Below are 24,406 nucleotides of genomic sequence, written 5' to 3' on the forward strand. Positions count from 1 at the left end.
ATGTCAGTGGAAAGAAAGAGATACCAATTCGTTATCAGTTATACAATTGCTACATTTACCTACTGAGTATATTTGGTATTAGTGACAATCTCTTGAGCAAATTCAGCTTCGCAATAATACTCGAGTTCCCTTCCTGTCTTATCAGTGGAGTATTTTAAAGCTACTGAATCGTCTACGAAACAGATGGAGACCTGTGTTTTTTCCATGGCGTCCATCTCGACGGGCTGGAAAACAGAATCCTACGGAGACCAGCAGTCTCCTCCTGACATAATCAAAATAATCAAGACAACAAGACCAGAGGTTGGGAATGTAACCACCCCTACATCTTTGGTTTGGTCCGGGTTGTTATGACGGAAGGGACAAACTTCCAAGAAAATATTGTGTGTTGGTCCCCGAGGCGTTCCAGGCTCCCTATCCAGCGACTCTTTGAATCCAAGACTCAGTTATTAAGCAAGTGACATACATTTATAGCATTAACACTGCTTTCTTGTATCGACTGGTGTTTCATACTTAACTAATATAAAGAACAATGAACAGTAGAAATTATATATTAGTATTATCATCTGTAGTGTTAAAAATAATGTATATGTTGGTTTGTTTACTATTTGTTTTTGAAATTCAAATGTGGACTTGTAATTGTGAGCACAAGGAAAATGTTCAGTATTATAGCAAAAATAATCTCATAAATTGTAAGTTGTAAATCGCATCATGTTTATCATAAAATTTATTAGCTAGAACACATACATGTATTGTGAAATGGTATTGTAGTGTACTTTCGTTGTGCAAAATCAGCATACTAATGCACTTGACATTAATGTGCGTTACACTTCTGTGTTTTTTCTATGTGCAGTTGCACAGTGCGTTTTATTTGGACATGACATTGCATAGTCTATTATATTTTTGCTGTGCATGAACAGTTAGTATACTGATGCAGTGGTGTAAATGTAAGTTAAACTTTCTGTATGGAAGGTGAAGATAACGAACAGTGATCAATCATAACTTCCATAAGCAATACAAAATAGAGAGTTGGGCAAACACGGACCCCCGGACACACCAAACCTGCCATGAGCCCTATATCCTGATCAGATAAACAGAGTTATCCGTAGTCAAAATCAGTGTGCCAAAAACGGCCTAACAATCGGTATGAAAGACGTCAGACAGCATTTGACCCTATGATAGGTTGTATTGACGAACTAAATCGTATGTTGTTTTGCTTGTGTAATTGTACTGCATTATGTTTTATTTGGAGAATCACTGTTGATATTTTGTGTGATTCAAATATGCTGACTTTCAATTGAAATCCATTGTAATATACATAAACTCAAACTATAATAGTTGTACATTGACGTATTGTGCATTTATGCATAAATACACAATTGTTTAATTGATTGTTACATGCCAAAATGATAGATAACCTACATGTAAGGATTATATTTTAATAATTATGGAAATGGACTTGCAACTAATATAAAACATTAAATTGTGCATTTGGAGTATTTTGCGATGAGTTAATATGTAAATATTGTACAGTGAACATTTATTGTCATTCATTCATTGTATAATTCATTATAGAAAATATAAATGATGTACAGTGTACATTTATTGTCATTCATTTATTGTATGATTCATTTTAAAAAATATAAATACTGTACAGTCTACCATTATTGTGTCATTAATTATTGAAAAATTCATGGTATGAAATGTCATTATGCTATTTTTATATATTTGTGCATGATGTACATGTGATGTCTAAGCGGGTGAACCAGGTTAAAGAGGTCAGATCTATGATATACATATTGTGAATTTTAACTGAGTGAACTGTGGTAGACATGTTAGCGCTGAATGTGAGTGGTGAGGGTAGATTGTTATGAAATGGAAAGGTTTATTTGACCATGATAATCTTGTGGTATATTCAGCCACACATCATATGACGGAAGTGTGTATGTAGAAAATGGACAAGGTTGTAAAATATTGAACATAATCAGAGTTTATTGTTTCAATTATGTTGTTTACGAGTGCCAGTGATGTTGGCATTGTTTAAAGCTTCAACAATTTAGTCAATCGTTTAAGAGAGCTTTCCTAGAAATTCTTGCAATATAACATAGGAACACGATCAATTATTTATCATAGATGTTTTGATTCAACAAGCTATCTGAAATTCATCTTTATAATGCGATATTAGATAAACAATATGATTATCAAACACAGATGTATGTAAATGTATTTTTGTATTCCTTATAAAAATTGTGAGATTGATCACTGTTCTTTATCTCTACCTTTTCATTTATGAAATTGCATGGTTTTGAAACTAGGCTATAATTGTAATTTATTTAAGAATTACTGTACCTCACATTATATTTTGATGGAGTGTTTGGGTGATTACTATTTTGATTTTTATATTGATATTCTGAGACAGCTAGATCTGCTACTGCTGATCACTCTGAACAATGACAAGGTATTGTACAAAGAGTTCTGTTATCCGCGTGCCATTTCATTGAGCCGAAATGTATATTTTTATAAGATGTTAGCGTGGCGTCTTCACGTGGTTTTAGATACTATAGTGGTACCTTCAACCATACATTGTTTGATGTTTGATGTTCTTATTGGTGGATCGAAGATATTTATTTGGTACCTTCATCCAGATTGATCATTTTAATTTCATTTAATGAGCCTATACCTTCATAATCGGAGAGGGAAGAGTGTAGTAACTCAGGTTGAGCTGTCTATACCAACCGTAAGTACCGTGTGAGCTGTTAGTTCCAGAGTTGATTGTGATTTTCCTAACCGAGTAGACGTGTTCCACGAACCAGTTCCTGATACATCGCTGGTCTTGGGATATATTGACTCAAATCTTCACTCGTTTTCTACACATCGAGGAACTTACCTGCTGTATACACAGACAAAGTGAAGAGATTGTCACGATTTACTATAGTCCACATCTTGTGCTTTAATAACTTTTTTCAAACTTTTTGTTTTTATCATAGATATTTGAAATATGTTTTATAAGAAAATCATATACTTTTTTATCTATATAGCCCACATTTTTGTAAGTCTTCCTTAGGTCTTCAATTACCTATAGGTCTTCCATTAGGCAGGCCGAAATAAACACGAGCAGATTCATCGGGAATTTCTTTTTCACAAGTTACTCAATAATGCAAAACCTGCTGGGCTCATTTTTGACAAGGTAAAAAACTAACTCGTTATAACGAGTTATTTATCTTCTTATAACGACTTAGTATCTCGTTATAAAGAATTAGTTAATTAATAATCATATCGTTATAACGAATTAGTATCTCGTTATAACGAGTTAATTATCTCGTTAAAACGATTTAATATGTCGTTATAACGGGGTAATATTTCTTTATAACGTTTTTTATTACTTTTTCAAAAATGAACCTATCCGGCTTTCGTACAATAACGATTACTCATTTATCAAAATATTAATATTTAAAGGCTAGACTTTAGTTCAGATTTATGTACTAATCCTAACTAATTCTAAAGATATAAATAGATCTAATTACATAATTCAAAGTGAAATTTTAGAAAGCCCTCAGCAGTCAAAAGTAAGGCAATGCAACACTTAAAAATATTTTTGGGGGATAAATTGACTTGTGATTTTTCATTTCTTGTTATATTACATTTAAAAAACATTCCCTAAAACATTAGTTCAATTTACAGACATTTTAAACCTATAATACTCCCTGTATATCATCAATTACATACAATAATCTCTGGTTTTGTGACAACAAATGGAACAAGGTTGAAGCCATAGCCTATTCCAATGCCAGTGTTGAAGTATTATTGTTTTCATTATGCTTATTTAAAATGCACCCAGGTAAATGTACAAACAGTATATATAAACAAAATGTGTAATATCTCTGTACACTATTGCAAGTACAAATATATCAGACCATGCTGTGAACACATATATCACGTGGTATGCACGATGTTGTTCAAAATTTTTAAAAATGCAATACATACAGTCAGTAATCATGAACAACTATTCAAATAATCAACCAATTTGTTGATAACATTAGTTGACCTGGATATTTTAGGCTGTTTTGAACCAGAAACTGGTTCACTGAAAACATTTTGTAATCCCTCTTGTGGATTATCTCAAACGTTAACAAACTGAAATAATTTGCAATCAGCTTCGAAATTATGAAATTAACACAGGGTCCTCAATGACTTGATGGTGTAACAATTCAATGGGAACATACAATTAGCACTACATATAGTGTCAACAACTTAATTTTAAAAAGTTCGTTCAGTGCCTTCACATCAGCAACAGCATTACACACGTCATATGTATCAATAAAACCACTGAGAGTGCTTGCAAAACTATCAAATAGTTTATACAAATGTATTAGATTAGCTGATTCATCGAAATTGTAAGATGGATTCTTTGTATGTTGTGACCAACCAAAACAGGTTTGCAACCAATAATCTTAACAAATTGTACAAATTACTGAAGTTCTTCAAAGGTTCTTATGTTCAACCACTCTGCCATTATGATTCCAAAAACAAAAGTCAGTCCAGTTGCTGTGGATGCATCAATACTACTTGGGGACGGGGGAAATCACGAACATGTTAAACTCCATATCTCCACACACTGCTGCAATCTGAACAATATCAGTTGTCCTGGTTAAATGAAATTAAACACATTTTTGAAACTCCATATAGAGTATACCTCTAGGGCAAGTGCAGCAGAACTCTCTACAAAAAGACTAGCAGAAAAATCTTTAAAATAATAATATACCAGTCTGAAACATATTCATTAGATATACTTGTTCACAAACCTAATCCAACAGTGTCTAGGTCAAATCCTACATAGGATTTGCTGTCACTTGGTTGATCTAAAGAAATGCCTTCCAAATCAATTTCATTATCCAAACCAATTTTACTGCAGTACGTGTCAGCCACAATATAAACGTTTAATTTTTTTTTTACACACAACAGTTAAGATAAGAAAATTAAGTTACAGCTGTAATGAAGTAAATTATTTTCAACAACAGACTGTGTTGCGTCTTTTGCAGACCGTTCTGACTTGAGCTCTAAACGCCTCCGTTTTGTGCTTTGCTTGCTGTAATCGTTTCGTTTAACTTTTCTTTGCAGGATTCTGGAATGTTTGAAGTCGTATCTTGTGGGAGTTGTGAGATTGATCACTGTTCGTTATCTTCACCTTGCATCTTCCAGGAGACATCGCAAATCTCTGAACAAAAACATCAACAGATGCTTATTAAGATAAATATTATGCAAACATTTTTCAAATAAAGTTGTTTTAAATTGCTAAAGGAAGAAGACACCATTTGTGTCTGCTGTTAATACATGCATTTGCATTGTACAAAACGTATCATCAATTAAAGTTTCCTGAAATTTCAAATTGCATTAGAAATCTTTTGATAAGAATATTTTGTAGATTGACCTCGACAACATGTAGAGGAAATAAAACGAAACACATAACTTCAATAAAACATATGAATCAAATCTACCTTTGCTATGCAAGGTGAAGATAACGAACAGTGATCAATCTCATAACTCCTACAAGCAATACAAAATAGATAGTTGGGCAAACACGGACCACTGGACACACCAGAGGTGGGATCAGGTGCCTAGGAGGAGTAAGCATCCCCTATAATCACACCTCTCATTGTTGAGGGGCACTGTATTATGCGGACTGTCTGAACCTCCATAAAACCTATGCATTGTTTAGGTGAAAAGGTTCTAATCATCGAGAATCAAATATGTATATACATTTTTCTCATTTATTTAAATTAGAAAATCAAATAATTGTCTTACAATCTTATACGTTCCTTGCTGGAAACTATGTGGTTAAAATTTTCGTTGACTAGAGTCGATAGGACACCAATTTCCTGCATACTTGTGAAACAGTTTTTCTAGGTCTGATTTCAGAGGCTCTCTTGTTAAAGGTTTTCTATATGACAGGTTCTTTGGCTTGCAACCTGACTAATTAATTGAATATTGTTTAACGTCCCTCTCGAGAATATTTCACTCATATGGAGACGTCACCATTGGCGGTGAAGGGCTGCAAAATTTAGGTCTATGCTCGTCGCTTAAGGCCTTTGAGCAGAGAGGGATCATTACCGTGCTATAACTGCTGTGACATGGAGCCTCGGTTTTTGGGGCCTCATCCGAAAGACTGTCCCATTTATAGCCTCTTACGGCAAGCAAAGGGTACAGAGGACCTATTCTAACCCGGATCCCCACGGGTAGCTTGTAATCTGTATTTTCGCTTTAGCACCATGTGACACAAATGAAATAATCCCAAACAAATGGTACATTCCTATCATGCATAAATCTAAATAAATCATTGATTTTGAAAATCTGATGACATCAGAGGAGGGGGGAATTACTTCAAACAGAAAACTCTATCAAACCAATTTAATCGATGGACATATGAACATCAGAAAATATCTGTAAGACTACTAGCTAGTCGTATAAGCGCGACCGATTACCCTTTTCTCCCACGCACCATCAAAGCTGAGTTAAATTACCATCACTCTGGTCCTAAAGAAGGATCCAATAATTAAGTTATGTACCTGTTTTAAAAACTATTCACAATTTATCATAGATTTAAATTATTTCTACATAACACAAATAAATTTACTTTTAAATCTCATCCTAAAGACTTGTTTGGCAACTTTCTTCTGCCCTTTTCTTCAGAGAACTGCCAATTTCCCATTCTCTTTCCTTTAATCCTCTCTGAAATTCCAGGTATATTCAATGCTGCTAAAAAAGCAGTTAAATATGTCTCCCCTATCCCACCATTGATCATTCCTGAAATATAACAAACATCATGGTAAATACTGCATGTATCAATGCTTGTGCACTTCTGCCCCCACGTCAGAAATTATCATGTTTCGGTGTTGCAAATAAACTTTGGAGGCATAATTTTTGTTCGGTTCTTATGTCTCCGAACACAGAGTTTCGGGAACATATTGGTTTTGCTCCGTTTCTTACTATTCTTATTATGTCTCCGAACACATAGTGTAGGGGACATATAGGTTTGGCTCCGTTTCTTATTATTCTTTTCTTCTTATCATTCCTTGTCTTTAGTGAGAAATTTGTCAGCGGAATTTTATGAAAGTGTTTCATCAGATCCAATTCAAAGTTGTCAGTGGATAGGGGGTCATGATGAGAGGTGCAATCATTTTTTTTTAATTTTCAAAATAGCCGTCAAATAGCTGTCAAAATATCAAGTATGTCGAATTTCTGCAAAGGATTATTTCTTGGGTAATTTGATGACCCTGAGTTCATTTCCAGCATAATAGTTTTTGTGCCACCATTTTCAAAATAGCTGCCATACACAGAAATATTTCAAAGTGTTAGAATATCTTCGACATTTGGGTTGTGTGGTCAATTGATGGGTCAGAGTTAATTTCTAGCATCAGAATTTTTTCCATTCCATTTTGTAATGTTTCAAAATGGCTGACAAAATCAAGTTTGTCAGATTTCAACTGCATTTAATTTGTAGGGTCATTTAAGGATCTGAAGTGTATTTCTGGCATCAACATTTAACCTGGGTCCAGTGGTGTTCAGTGACATTTGTGTTGGCATCCCCACACATTCATAGCTTACTATTATTCTGCTTCTTGTTTTGTTTTTCTCGTGCCTAAAAATGTTCGCAACCGTTCTTCGTAGCCTTTTGATAAAAATAATAGATACTCAAGGATATGATAGGCCAATGTATCTAGATGTACAGAAAAATATTTATTTTAAAATGAAGGGGGTTTGGGTACATTTGGGGGGATCAAGTGGGGTGGAGTCTAACATAGAGCTCTATGGGGGAAATTCTAAAATTCAACAGATACAGCTTGACAAATATGAAAGAGTCCTGGGGAAATGAAAAGAGAATGGCTGGGTCAACAAACTAGTAACAAGGTCAAGGGAAGTTGACATCTGACCACGAACACCATAATTGGTATAAGTTTAGAACCGGGACTACATGTACTAGCGACGTGGGATTTTCAGAAATTTTATTAGAATGATAGGACCTACAAACTAACATCAAGGTCAAGAAAATTCAGTATCCTTGAACTCTGACCTTGAACATAAAACTGGTTTTACTTCAGAACCAGGTCTGATAGAGATATAGGATCTTCAGAAATGATGAAAAAGTGATGGTACCTACAAATTAGTATCAAAGTCAAGTGACTCCACTCACCTTGACCTGTGACCTAGAACAAATTACATGACATCTAATTACATTACAAGGGAGTAAGTAGATTGAGAGAGTTTTAAACTTTGGAACAAGGAATGATGCAGACATGGAATCTTCAGAAATGATGTGAGGGCGATAGTCAAGGTCAAGTAACTCCAGTGACCTTTACCTCTGAGTTTGAGCATAGTACTGGTATGATTCCAGAAGCAGGTTTGAAAGAGATATTGGATCTTCAGAAATGATGAAAGGATGAGGGGAACTAAACATCTGTATCTAACTTAAGTGATATTGACCTTTGACCTTGATCATAAAAATTCGTATTACATTGGAACAGCAACTGATAAAGAAATGAAATATTCATGTGTGATAAATATATCTTGTGACCTACAAACTAGTATCAAGGTCAAGTGACTGAAGTGACCTTAACCTCTTACATCGCGGTACACTTGTTCAGTTACAGATCTTTAAACGAATAGCTATAGGCATAAAATTGTAAAAAAGAATTTTTAACTCTGGAGTGTCCAGGGGTACGTGTTTGCCCAACTATCTATTTTGTATTGCTTGTGGGAGTTATGAGATTGATCACTGTTCGTTATCTTCACCTTTCACAAGTAATATTACTATAGAATTGCTGGTTCATTATTCTCCAATGTCAATTGTTATTTTGAAATATCAAATTATTTTCAGTTTTATAAAACAACTTATTTTTGTATCTTTACAATTTTCCCCTCTCCCCTGACTTAGAATAGGAAACAAGTGGTTCTCCCTCTGTAACGTAACGTCTACCATCCAGGGAAGGTCCTTCATGTGCAACCATACAATTCTCAGCAATCTCAATCCACTTAGGCCTATTTTTCTAGTCCCAGCAGAAGGGTTAACTACATCTGCTACCTCTTTCAACGAATCAATGTCGTCTTCAAGGAAAAGGGAAACTTTTTTCTTGATGAAGCCCTGCCTTCAGTTTTCTCTCACAGGTAACGTTACTAAAACACGAAAAACGAAATGGAAAAAAAAATCAAGCACTCCACTAAACATTTCACGTTAGCCTTATCAAAATAACGAAATACTGTTTCATTTGCGATTGAAAAATATCATTATGAGAGAGGTGGTATAAAAAGAGATGCTTTTTTTCCTGCCAGAATGTTATACTACTTGATGTAACATAAATTTGATATTTCTTATCGAGGGAGGGGGTTGCAGGCGGAGAGTGTTGTTGGTGTTAGTGTTTAGAAGGGTGTCGTCACAAGGGTGCATGATAAATATAATTTTATGACAATTTCATCTAAATTTGCACGCATGTAACTTTATCTACAATCGTATTCATAAACAATACAATTAGTGTCGTACGAAAAATTACAAGCTCAGTTTAACGTACACAAAATCCAACGTATTGAAGGAAATTTGCATGGGGAAAATGGTGTAGGGTTAACGACAGCGACCTAATTCTCGGAAGTTGTTTTTTTTCCTCTCTCTCAAAGTTTCTGTGAAGTCAAGTAAACGATTTATGCATTACAAAATTGAACAATATTCTGGCTTTCGACTGGAAAAACTTAATTATATTTTAATGCATTATGTGAAACTTATACAGTACCAATTTTGATGCACCAGATGCGCATTTCGACAAACAATGTCTCTTCAGTGATGCTCAACCGAAATGTTTGAAATCCGAAATAACAATAAACTTGTAAGAGCTATTTTAGGGGAAAACAGAGTGTCAAAAAGTGGAGTCAAATTTGTCTAAGGATAAGGCTATGCATGAGGGAGATACTGTAAATGTATTACATTTGGCTGTTTATTCTATTTAGAGCCTTTGGCGGAACGCAGCTTCCGCTAAATCAAGTACATCGCTAAATGCCATCCGTAAATCTAGATGTTTAAAGTAATTCAGGAATGCGCTAAATCAAATCTACGCTAACTTGTTGAAAAAGCGATTTCCGCCAAATATCGTACACGCCAAATATAATACGTTTACAGTAATCTTCAATTTGGAAATTAATTTCTAAATTTTATCAAATCAATTAAATATACATCCGTATTTTCAAGCTAGTAACGAAGTACTTAGCTACTGGGCTGTAGAGACCCTCCGGGATTAACAGTCCACCAGCAGAGGCATCGACGATTATCACGTTTTGAGAGTTTGAAGCGAGCAACCGATAATATTTAATGGCTGCTGTTAGATCCATTCACTCTAAATACTATATTACCAGTTTGTTCAGATTGTGTCTAAACCCTGTGCTAGTAATCACATTTTGAACAGAGGCTTGATATATTATTTACACCTTTTTCACGGACTGAAATATACTTATAATTGTTACACATGACCAGGTTTGAAATATGCAATATTCAAACAACTGCATACCAGTTGCAAAATCTTCAAATAAATAAGTTCACTACTTACGTGTAGATCACTCTCTAAAAGTTCAAAACGCGTAGCTACACGTAAAAAAACGCGTTATGTCGGCATAGAACACAAAGTTTGATGATTTCATACGTACACGGTCACAAAAGGTTTGAATATGCATTTGTGTTTTATTCTGAATATATCTACAATTTTTAAAATTGCTTTCATGTTCTTCAGGTTTAGAACTGTAATAGCCATAACTTTTCCAATTCAGGAATGACATTAATTTTACCTTTGAAGTCAGTATTTCGCACAATTGAAAATGAGCAAAATATTGAAATCACGTGTCTGCAATGGACTTCGTAAATCTGAGTGATCCTTGTAATGCAGTAGATCTTAGCCGTCTGAAAATTTTTTCCCATCATGCGTCTGTGCATAAGTAACCATAATTATTGCAAGGACTGGATTAGCATTTTACATAATAGGGTATCGACATACGTAGTTTTAGATTTTATATAACAAATACATAATAACCATATACATATAGGAGTTTCCAAATTGCATATGTTTCTTCGACTTTTCATAGACGTATAGTTTATATATAGTAAATGTAGTCTTGTATTAATGGAATTTCTCAATCTAATGAAAATAATCCCCCACCCCCCAATAGAACATTGGATTTTAAAGTTGATTTTTTTCAGTGTTGTTCTTTTTAAAGTCCTACGTACACATTTTCAATCAATTCAATTTCTCCAATATTAAAGTAACACCTAAGTGACTTTCAAATACCCCGAAAATTACAGCAAACTTTTAAAAACTAGACCGGATGATATACTCAGTATCACACCGGAAGTATCTCTTTCATCTCTTGGTAGAAGCGACGCTTTATTCCGATCACTGGTGTTGTTTACCCTCTGGGGACCCTTTGTTGTTCTACTGCCTATCTCGATTTCCATCTCCACTTCACTGCAGAGAGGCAGATTTCCTAGGTACAAGACGATCGAGTAAAATTCGGGCCATTACATTATAGATCATGTCGTGTCATTACATTGTAAATCGTATTGTATTATTAGATTATAAGTCGTGTTTTGTCATTACATTATAAATCATGTTGTGTTATAACATTATAAATCGTGTCGTGTCATTATATTGTAAATCGTGTTGTCATTACATTGTAAATCGTGTCGTGTCGTTACATTGTAAATCATATTGTGTCATTACATTGTAATTTGTGTCATTACATTGTGAATCGTACCGTGTCATTACATTATAAATTGTATTGTGTCATTACATTTTAAATCGTGTTGTGTAATTACATTGTAAATCGTGTCGTGTCATAACACTATAAATTGTATTGTGTCATTACATTTTAAATCGTGTTGTGTCATTACATTGTAAATCGTGTTGTATAATTACATTATAAATCGTGTCGTGTTGTTACATTGTAAATCATGTTGTGTCATTACATTGTAAATCGTGTCGTGTCATTACATTATAAATTGTGTTGTGTCATTACATTATAAATTGTGTTTTGTCATTACATTGTAAATCGTGTCGTGTCATTACATTATAAATCATGTTTTGTCGTTACATTGTAAATCGTGTCGTGTTATTACATTGTAAATCGTGTAGTGTCATTACATTAAAAATCGTGTTGGGTCATTACATTGTAAATCGTGTAGTGTCATTACATTGTAAATCGTGTAGTGTCATTACATTGTAAATCGTGTTGTGTCATTACATTATAAATCGTGTTGTGTCATTACATTGTAAATCGTGTCCTGTCATTACATTGTAAATGGTGTTGTGTCGTTACATTGTAAATTGTGTGGTGTCATTACACTATAAATCATGTTGTGTCATTATATTGTAGATCGTGGTGTGTCATTACATTGTAAACTGTGTCGTATCATTACATTGTAAATCGTGTCCTTTCATTACATTGTATATCATATTGTGTTATTGCTTTTTCAGAACTACATTTACCTTGTTTTTCTTTTTCTTCTTTTCTCAGAGTTTCGTTACATTTGAAAACATATCGGTTGTTTTTGCTGTAAGTAAGACATTCTTTTTTCGTGATGTCACAATTGTTCAGATAAGGATGGGACGAACCTTCAGTCCTATCACAAATCCTCACCACCTGCAAAGAGTAAGCAGTCAAAATGAAAGTAAGTAATCAGAATGCAATAAAACTATATATTTACATTTCCTCTGTTTTGTCTTTGATATCTTTACCAATTGTAAGGATATCCATTTCCTTATGATTGTGATAGATTTGTGAAGAATATCAGTATGGATATTGATAAATATAGTACTTCTATTTCAAAAGCTGGGAATTTCGACAGACATGAAAGTAAAATGTAAATATGGAAAATAAATTTTATTTTTTAAAATAGATGTCGATATCGATATGAACTGCAATACATCACGTCGGCTGAGCGCTAGTGTTTCATGAAGTATGCAGGCGTAAAACATCGTAGTTCATTAACCCACTTGAAAAATGACTTCCGGTTGCGGATACAATTGTCAAATCCGCCTCCGCGTCAAATGTAAGACATTTAACATGAGCAGTTATTTTTCTTTCACCAAGTCTGACTTTAGAAATAAAAATATTACGGGTATTTCAAGCATGCGAGGTGAAGATAACGAACAGTAATCAATCTCATAACTCCTACAAGCAATACAAAATAGATAGTTGGGCAAACACGGACACCTGGACACACCAGAGGTGGGATCAGGTGCCTAGGAGGAGTAAGCATCCAACATGTGATTGATTGATTGTTTTACGTCCCGTCGAGAACTAGTCACTCATATTGAGACGTGACCAGCTGTATGTGAAGTACTAAATATTTAGACGTATCCTTGGCACTCAGGATCTTACGTAGTAGTGACGGTTTATTCTTGTGCCAACACCTGTCGCGACACGGGACTTTCGCTTTTAAGGTCATTTTCGAAAGATCAGTGACTCTCGCTTCTAGATACCGAGCGCTTATCGATGGAACAACCACTACCTATCTTAACTAACGTCTTAGGTCTGAAGCGGCCATGGTACGAGCGAGTCTCGAACTCACAACCCCCCAGTTACAAAGCGAACGATCTACCACTGAGTTACAGCGACCAGTTCAAAAATAAGAAATACTATATTATCTATCGTGTATTGAATAACATAACGAACTGAAATCACTTCCCTTTCGAGGAGATGAAATACAGGGGGAAAATAAACATATAATTTAACGTAAGTGAAGACTTCAGGAGGAATACAATATTTCTAGTACCTTTATCATCTGATTTTCACAAAACATGCCTGAAAACCCACTAGGACAATCACATGTAATCATTGGTGCCACTTCCTCGCCTCTACAGGTCAAATTCCCACCGTTGATGCATGGTCCTTTGTTATCTAAGCTGTACCTTTTACAATCGGGACCTAAAACAGGATATATATTGCGTAAAGAGCTTTCTATACATGATAAGGACCTTGGTTTTTATAAGAATGTGAATTTGGGCACGAAAAATTCGATCAATGTTTTACGATATCCCGATCCGGCAAAATCTAAAACCATTATACAGCTATCGATTCCGTTTGTGACAGGTACTGCCGACCCCTGACTCCCGATCGTCCTGGATATTAAACCCGGCAAACAGAATAACTTCATACTTCCTGGGAACAATCTTTACGTCCAAATTGATTCACGCAATTCAAACAAGAAGCCCATGGGTCGCATCGCTCACCTGAATCACCTTGGCTCATATTTAAAGATTTTTCCTATATATTCGCATGCAAAACATTGATCCCTATTCAGACCCCAACCTACCCCCGGGGGCCATTATTTTTTCAAAATTGAATTTGGACTAGGTCAGGAAGATTTCATGTGAATGTAAATTTTTCTGGCCCAGGGATTTTTTCAGAAGATTTTTAATGATTTTCCCTATATATTTGTATGTAAATATCGATCCCCTATTGTCACCTCATCTTGTCCCCGAGAGCCATGATTTGAACAAACTTTAATCTGCACTTTGTCAGGAAGCTTTCATGTAAATTTCAGATTTTCTGATTCAGTGATTTTTGAAAAGAAGATTTTTAAAGATTTTTCCTATATATTTGTATGTAAAAATTTGATCCCCTACTGTGGCCCCATCCAACCCCCGAGGCCATGATTTGAACAAAATGGAATCTGTACTATGTCAGAAAGCTTTCATGTAAGTCTCATATTTTCTGGCTCAGTGATTTTTGAGAAGATTTTTAAAGATTCTCCCTATATATTGCATTTAAAATTTTGATCCCCTATTGTGGTCCCACCCAATCCCCGGGACCATGACTTGAACAAACTTGAATCTGCACTATTTGGGCATGATTTGAACAACTTGAATCTACATTATGTCAGGAAGCTTTCATGTAAATCTCAGCTTCTGGCTCAGTGGTTCCTATATATTTGTATGTAAAGCTTTGATCCCCTATTGCGGCCCCATCCAACCCCCGGTGGGGCCATGATTTGATGAAACTTGATTCTGCTCTATGTCAGGAAGCTTTCATGTAAATTTCAGTTTTTCTGGTCCAGTGGTTCTTGAGAAGATTTTCAAATGACCCCACCCTATTTATGCATTTTTGTGATTGTCTCCACTTTGAAAAGGAAATGGCGCTTCATTTGAACAAACGTGAAAGCCCTTTACCCTTGGATACCTTTGGCCAAGTTTGGTTGAATTTGGCGCAGTGGTTCTGGAGAGGAAGTCGAAAATGTAAAAAAAAAAGTTTACAGACAGACGGACTGACAGAGGGCGAACGGACGGACAGACGACGGACAACAGGCGATCAGAAAAGTTCACTTGAGCTTTCAGCTTAGGTGAGCTAAAACACAATAATAATAAGAATAAATTCTTAAACTTGAAATGTCGTCTACTCAAAAGCGATAAATCTAGTACTGTGTTGTAAATACAAACACCGAAAATGGACAGCTTTCATTCAATGCATGCCTTTACAAAGATACTTTAAACAAACGACTTTAAAATAAAAACGATGTTGAATAAATCGTTATGTTTAACTAGAAGTATTTATTTTTTTTCACAGTTTTAATGATTCCAAAATATACATGTACATATAGTATACTCGGCCGACTCCCGATGGTCCTGGATTGCGATCGATGATTTTTTAGATAGTAAAAGTTTAAGAATTTATACTTAGTATTATTATTGGGTTTCTTTTTATTGTGTAAATCAATTTTGACATACAGATTTTTCCCGAGAAGTATGAAGCTATTCTGTTTATCGGTTTTGATATCTATAAAACATCGCAACCCGGAACCACCAGGAGTCGGCAGTACTAGATTTACCGCCTGCCGCCGTTTGTTAGGACTGTTATGTATATGTAAATGCACACATTCAATTTTATTCAAAGTATAACAAGAAATGTTTGTGAAACGTATATGCCCCATATGGTGCAAAATCGAAAAGGGTTACACATATGCATCATTTAATTGATAGTAGCATCCCCAATTGAAAATATTGAGCTAACAATATCTTACTATGTCAAGAGTGGATTGATCATGAAACCCAAAAATCAATAGGGGTCATTTACTCCTTATCTTGTACCAGTATACCAAGTTTGGTGTCAATAAAGCAAGTAATTCTTGAATAATAGAAGACAATACACTACTATGTCCAGTTTACCCTTGACCTTTGACCATTTGACCTCAAATCAATAGGGGTCATATTATTCTGAAGATGTACCAGTGTATTAAGTTTGATGTCTGTCAAACAAAGGGTTATCAATATATAGAGCGGACAGTATATTCTTATGTCCAGTTTGACGCTTGACTTTTGACCATGTGACATCAAATCAATAGGGGTCATCTACTTTTTGGGATGTGCCAGTGTACCAAGTCTGATGTCTGTCAAGCAAAGGGATCTCAAGATATTGAGCAGACAGTGTCTTCCTATGTCCAGAGTAGATTGACCCTTGACGTTTTGACCTGAAAAACTAAAGGGGTCCTCTTTTTCTCATAACCAACCCACATGTGAAATATCATTACGATTAAGTGAATGGTTCTCAAAATATTGAGCGGGCAACAAGTGGTCTACCGACAGGTGCAAATCAATAGTCCCCTCTTCTCTGAAAACGGGGGGGGGGGGGGGCATAATAAATTTTAATTCAAAGAGGAACTCATATTAGCGGACCAAATCAGGTTCAAAATTTACATCCTTCTTCAACATGTTTAATGTGAAAATCATAATATTATTTCACGGTAAGATGCAACACGAAATATATCAAAGATTTTTCACGACTCAATTCATTACTTACATCTTAACTTTATAACGTGGTCCGCAGGTTGTCCACTTGAGCAAGCTGTGTGAGAATGATATTTTTCCTCGTACACATTGTAAAAGGAACACACACATTTAGGGTTGATGAAGACGTCCGTGTTACCACATTGTAATGCTTGTCTATCTGCAATGAGAGCACCTGTTCTTATTACCACAAGAATTCATTTTTACTCAAGTTTGAAAATCTCTTTTCTAAAGTTTTCTCTCAGCTATATACTGTCGACGTACTTTTTCGAGAGAGCTTAATTTGCGCTATGTACGCAGTGATAAATCTATGAAGAAGAAAATCATGATATACCTGACGTGTGACATATCCTTTTGTCTTCCGTTGTCAGGAAACTTGGGACAACTATTAAGAAGAAGGAAGGGTCACAAAATTACACGAACAAATATACATCTTTATACAATATATATCTTACCCTGTATACAATATACATCTTACCCTCTATGGAATATCAATCCTACCCTGTATGTAATATACATCTTACACTGTATACAATATACATCTTACCCTGTGTGTAATATACATCTTACGTGTATTTAATATACATCTTACCCTGTATGTAATATACATCTTACCCTGTATACAATCTACACCTTACCCTTTATGAAATATACATCATTCCCTGTATACAATATAATCTTACTCTGTATGTAATATACATCTTACACTGTATACAATATCAACCTTACCCGGTATGAAATATACATCTTACCGTGTATACAATATAAATATTTCCCTGTATGTAACACATATCTTACCCTGTATACAATATACATCTTACCCTGTATATAATATACATCTTACCATATATATATTACACTTCTTACCCTGTATGTAATATACATCTTACCCTATATGTAATAAAAATCTTACCCTGTATGTAATATACATCTTTCCCTGTATACAATATACATCTTACCCTATATGTAATATACATCTTATTTTGTATGCAATATACATATTATACTGTATACAATATACATCTTACCCTATATGTAATATACATCTTACTTTTTATGCAATATACATTTTACTTTGTATGTAATATACATCTTACCCTATATATAATATACATTTTACCCTGTATGTAATATACATCTTACCCTGTATGTAAAATACATCTTACCCTGTATGTAATATACATCTTACCCTGTATGTAATATACATCCTACCCTGTATGTAATATACATCTTACCCTACATGTAATATACATTTTACCCTGTATGTAATATACATCTTACCCTGTATGTAATATACATCTTACCCTATATGTAATATACATCTTACCCTGTATGCAATATACATCTTACCCCGTATGTAATATACATCTTACCCTACATGTAATATACATCTTACACTGTATGTAATATACATCTTTCCCTGTATACAATATACATCTTACCCTGTATGTAATACACATCTTACCCTGTATGTAATATACATCTCACCCTGTATGTAATATACATCTTACCCTGTATGTAATATACATCTTACCCTGTATGTAATATAGATCTTTCCCTGTATACAATATACATCTTACCCTGTATGTAATATACATCTTACCCTGTATGCAATATACATCTTACCCTGTATGTAATATACATCTTACCCTGTATGCAATATACATCTTACCCTGTATGTAATATACATCTTACCCTGTATGTAATATACATCTTTCCCTGTATACAATATACATCTTACCCTATATGTAATATACATTATACTTTGTATGCAATATACATATTATACTGTACACAATATACATCTTACCCTGTATGTAATATACATCTTACCCTATATGTAATATACATTTTACCATGTATGTAATATACATCTTACCCTGTATACAATATACATCTTACCCTGTATGTATAATAAATCTGACCCTGTATGTAATATACATCTTACCCTGTATGCAATATACATCCTACCCTGTATGTAATATACATCTTACCCTATATCTAATATACATTTTACCCTGTATACAATATACATCTTACCCTATATGTAATATACATCTTACTCAGTATATAATATACATCTTACCCTGTATGTAATATACATCTTACCCTGTATGTTATATATGTCTTACCCTGTATGTATCTGGAATACAGTTATTGCTAGTAGATATTGATGTACACAGTGAGTATTTTCTTTGGTTTGTAGTCTTTTTTATTTCATGTTTAAACCAGGGAAAATGTCATAAGCTTACCTCGTGGAAAGGATGACTTTTGTTTGTCCTGTATAATCATACACTGGCGAGGTACAACTGAAATGATTTAACACTTTTAGAACAATCACACACGAAACGAAAACCTCAAAGAAAGGCTGCTGTTGGGATTTTCATTGGTATTGCTACTGGTTTCCCGGAACATAGTACTTTACCTTTCAAGTGAAAGTGAACTTACACGAATCTTGCGTCAAACAACATCCTTTAAACATGCAGAAAGGATAATTCACAAAATGTAAATAATTTATATATAGTAAATGTAGTATTGTATCAATGTTAATTTATAAAGGAAAAGCTGAAGATAACGAACATTGATCAATCTTATAACTCTTATCGGTCAAACAAGGACCCGTGGATATATCAGGTGGGATAAGGTGCCTAGGAGGTATAAGAATCCCCCGTCGACCATTCACCCCCGTGAGCCCTATATCTTGATCAGTTAAATGGGTAATCCGTAGTTTAAATCTGTGTATATAGAACGCCCCAACAATCGGTATGAAACACGTCAGAGAGCATTTAATCCAATGGCAGGTTGTATTGTCAAATTAGACCGTTATAATGACCATAGAATTTGCGAAATGCTGACTTTAAAGGAGACTGTTAAAACCCTCGTAACATCAACTTGTTTGCCAGTAGCCTGCCTCGATTTAGAAACTGATTATACGCAGAACAAGATCGAATCAGTTACGAGACAAAACACCATATACAGGTGATAATGAAATATTCCAATAAAGATATGGGAGGTTGACGATGGAGAAGCTGATATCATCCCACTTGTCATAAAGTTGAATTGATAGTTTGCCGTTATCATATATGTGTAATAAAATATCTACATACGAACCAGACATGAAAGACTGTGTTGTCTTGTATTTCGAGTTCACTGAGATAGATCGAATCGATATGCTAGCTGACCTGTTTTTCTCTTCCCCTGAAACATAATTCATTCATAAACTTCTAAGTGAGAAGAAAAAATATCTTTCGACATTTAGATATCGACGATGTATTATCTATCAACAATAATAATTTTCATTCATATGTTGATTCAATATATCCCTGTGAATTCGATATAAAAGACACCACAGGGTCTTCCATTTCTGCTTCATACATATGGTACCTTCACATACACTGTCTTGTTTAAAATCAGCATTTCGCAAAATCTGTGGTCGTTAAGACGATCTAGTTTGCCAATACAACCTATCATTAGGTCAAATGCTGTCTGATGTGTTTCATGCCGATTCTTATGCCGTTCTTGACACACTAATTTTGACTACAGACAACTCCGTTTACCTGATCAAAAATATAGGGCTCATTGTGGGTGTGACCGGTCGACAGGGGATGCCTACTCCTCCTAGGCACCTGATCCCACCTCTGGTATAGCAAGGGGTCCGTGTTTGCCCAAGTCTCTATTTTGTATTGCTTATAGGAGTTATGAGATTGATCACTGTTCGCTATCTTCGCCTTTCATGAATGAAAATGATTATTGTTAATAGACAAAACGTGTCGATGCAAGATATATATAGATGTCTAGTTGAAGGCCACAGCTAGAGATTATTTCGTCTTCTGTAGATGATTTTTTAATAAATTCTGCCTCATATGAATATACAAACAAATCCGCGAACCAAGCAGTACAAATTTGGATGATTGGTTAAAAATAATTTCCCAAAAATTAAAGAAATTAATTCAATTTCTCCTATCTTGGAATAAAAGTTCGAAATTACTTTAAATACTCCGAGGTTTACATTAGACTTTTCAAAACTAGACCAATTGATATACTCAATGTTGGACCTCAAGTAGCTGTCTCACCTCTTGAGAAAGGTGACGTATTATTCTGACCACTGGGGTTGGTTGTCTTTTCAGAAACTTTTGTCGTTCTACTGCCTATCTCGATTCTCATTTCCACTTCATTGCAGAAAGGTAAATTTCCTAGGTACAAAACGATCAAGTTAAACTCGCTTCATTACATTGTAAGATTCATTCTCACTTAGCTAAAATTCTGAAATTGTTATTCCCACTTAGCTAAAACTGTGATTTTCACACCTGAGTCTGTTTTCGACTAACTACCTGTAAGACATTTTCCAATACTACCGCCAACAGCATTGCAACATTCTATGCTTAATAGATACACATTTTACAATGGAAATGGAAGAAGAAATAAGAAATGAGTAGGGCTAAGAAGCTCGATTTCATTCTTTTACTTCAAACTCAAGAGGGGTTGCCATTCTATTTAATGCAAGGTGAAGATAACGAACAGTGATCAATCTCATAACTCCTACAAGCAATACAAAATAGATAGTTGGGCAAACACGGACCCCTGGACACACCAGAGGTGGGATCAGGTGCCCAGGAGGAGTAAGCATCCCCTGTTGACCGGTCACACCCGCCGTGAGCACCATATCCTGATCAGGTAAACGGAGTCATCCGCAGTCAAAATCAGTGTGCCAAGAACGGCTTAACAATCGGTATGAAACACGTCAGACAGCATTTGACCCAATGCGAGGTTGTATTGACGAACTAGATCGTTATAACGACCATAGAATTTGCGAAATGCTGACTTCAATCGAGACTGGTGAAATCCCTGTACCATCAACTTGTTTGTCAGTAGCTTACCTCGATTTAAAAACTGACTATACCCAGAACAAGCTCTTGCATATCGAATCAGTTGAGATATATAAACACCATATGCAGGTGATAATGGAATATTGTTACATAAATGTGGGAAGTTGACGATGGAGAAGCTGAAATCATCCCGTTTGTCATACGGTTGAGTTGTTAGTTTGCCGTTAATGTCTACTTTCAATAAAATATCTAAGTATGAAGCAGAAGTGGACGACTCTGTGGTGTCCTTTATTTCCAGCTCACGAGGATATATCAAATCGACATATGAATGAAAGCTATCATTGTTAATAGACAAAAAGTCATCGATATATCTAAAAGTCGAATTGAAGGTCACAGCGAGAGATTTTTCTTCTCACGTAGAAGTTTTTGAATAAATTCTGCTTCATATGATTATAAAAACAGGTCAGCTAACAAAGGAGCACAATTCGTACCCATGGGAATTCCAACAGACTGTTGGAAGACCTGATCACCAAAGACCACGAAGATATTGTCAATGAGGAACTCTAGCATATTTTTTTATTTCAACTTCAGAGTACTTGTGCGTGGAATCAGAGTGGTGTTTAACAAAGTAAGTTTTTGAATGACTGATCACTAGATATGAATATTTCCGTTTTCCGTTTTTGTTGAAGAAGCAACTGTCTATGATGTCAAAAAGTCTAGTCTTTAATTTATCGTGAGGAATGGTCGTGTATAGTGTTGAAAAGTTATAGGTTTTAATGCTATTGATTTTGGAAAAATTTTGTGATTTCAAGTTTACTAAACGTTCTCTAGAATTATTTTGATATTTCAGATAATAATGGTAATTTACTTGCACTTACCATTCCATTACAAAATAAGAAAATAGGCCTAATATGTATATACGGACCAAATAATGACCTTCCTGCCTTCTATCAGAAATTGGGAGATACTATTACAAAATTAAACAACGAGGAAATTATTATTGTTGGGGATTTTAATTTGGTACTAGACACTACCAAAGATTATTTTAATTATTTACATCTTAATAACCCCAAGGCAAGGGAAGCTGTTCTAGAACAAATGCTATCTTTAAATTTATTAGATATATATAGAGAATTCCATCCAAGTGTAAAGAGGTTCACTTGTCGGATCTGAGGAATCATTGAGAGAAACTTTGAAAGAACGTGATGAATTTTATAAATTATCTGGTCTTAAAATAAACCGAGATAAAACTCAGATTGCATGGATAATTTTCAGATGAAAGATTATGTTTTGATATGAATTTCAAATGGACAACTCGATTTAAACTACTAGGAATCTATTATAATGTGGATTTGAATAAAATTTTGAAATTGAACTATGACAAAAAAATTGTGATGATTAAGGTTGATCGATCCTCATGTGACGTCATAGGTTTTTGCAAAAATCTTAATAAATTAAACTTTGCACATGATAAAGATATATCTTTCTGATGAATTTTATTCACTGGATATAATAAAAAATCTGGTAAACTATTGATACTGAGGAAGTTTATATTTTCCATAGATAATCAATTATTTATGATTTTAAAAATGTTGTCAAGGGCAATAACTCCCGTGCTGCAATTTCTTCAACTGGATGTCTATTATACATTGGTTTCCTTAATACCCATGATTAATCTATATATATTTATGAATTAGCAGATTTTTAAAACTGTTGATATTTAATTTTTTTCATTTCAACAAGTTATTATCTATTTTTATTATTCTGTTCAACGAAAATGTGTGATTTTCTGATGTTGATATCTGCTTCTGTTTTTGTATGTCTGACATCTTTAAATAGGTGGCATCATATACATTTTCTTTGTTATTAATTGAATTAAACTATACTGTCTATTATTGACCAGTGGAATAAAGAAAAGTTGAATCCATATGGGAAAATAACTCTTGTGAAATCACTCCTAATTCCACAGCAAAATCATTTATTTATTGCCTTACCAAACCCAAAGAGTGCTTTCATGAAAGAACTTAATACTATTTTATTTGAATGTGTCTGGAATTCAAAAGCTGATAAAATTATATGCAAAGTTGTCACACAAAAGTTTGCATATGGGTGATTAAAAATGGTTGATCTAGATTGTTATATCAAAGGACTAAAGTCGACTTGGATAAGGAGATTGGTTATGAAGGACAACTCAAAATGGAAAAGTTTTCTTGAAAATAATGTAAACTTGGACAAATTAATAAATACAGGTTCATACTATATCTTACAGATAGTTGAAAATGTAAAAAATGACTTCTGGAAAGATGTCATGGTAGCTTTTAAGGTAATTCAGGAAAAGTTGTCATTAAATCTTGGGAGGACTATATAAGCCAAACTTTATGGAATAATCATAAGTTCAAGATAGAAAGTCTTCAATCTTCTATAAAACGGTTGAAGTCAGCATATCGCAAATTCTATGGTCGTTTTAACGATCTAGTTAGTCAATACAACCTATCATTGGGTCAAATGCTGTCTTGACATGTTTCATACCGATTGTTATGCCGTTCCTGGCACATTGATTTTGACTACGGATGACTCCGTTTACCTGATCAGGATATAGGGCTCACGGCGGGTGTGACCGGTCGACAGGGGATGCTTACTCCTCCTAGGCACCTGATCCCACCTCTGGTGTGTCCAGGGGTCCGTGTTTGCCCAAGTCTCTATTTTGTATTGCTTATAGGAGTTATGAGATTGATCACTGTTCGTTATCTTCCACTCTTAAGGTAAGGTTTGCAA

The 24,406-nt window shown here is 34.6% G+C and overlaps 1 protein-coding gene and 1 pseudogene across 1 annotated transcript in view; one reads left to right on the forward strand and one right to left on the reverse strand.

The window, feature by feature from the left end:
• Positions 1-24,406, forward strand: part of LOC125664527 (uncharacterized) — a 272,796-nt pseudogene that overhangs the window by 63,345 nt on the left and 185,045 nt on the right.
• LOC130050430 (uncharacterized) overlaps positions 10,692-24,406 on the reverse strand; it is a 31,152-nt gene continuing 17,437 nt past the window's right edge. The window contains exons 8-13 of the mRNA XM_056150511.1: positions 19,058-19,114; positions 17,140-17,190; positions 16,819-16,965; positions 13,799-13,950; positions 12,510-12,663; positions 10,692-11,508 (exon numbers count right to left, since the gene is read on the reverse strand). Coding sequence (XP_056006486.1) covers positions 11,321-11,508; positions 12,510-12,663; positions 13,799-13,950; positions 16,819-16,965; positions 17,140-17,190; positions 19,058-19,114 — 749 coding nt within the window. The 3' untranslated portion in view covers positions 10,692-11,320. The remainder of the gene's footprint in view (positions 11,509-12,509; positions 12,664-13,798; positions 13,951-16,818; positions 16,966-17,139; positions 17,191-19,057; positions 19,115-24,406) is intronic.

Source organism: Ostrea edulis, chromosome 1, assembly GCF_947568905.1.
Source record: "Ostrea edulis chromosome 1, xbOstEdul1.1, whole genome shotgun sequence".
NCBI lineage: Eukaryota > Metazoa > Mollusca > Bivalvia > Ostreida > Ostreidae > Ostrea > Ostrea edulis.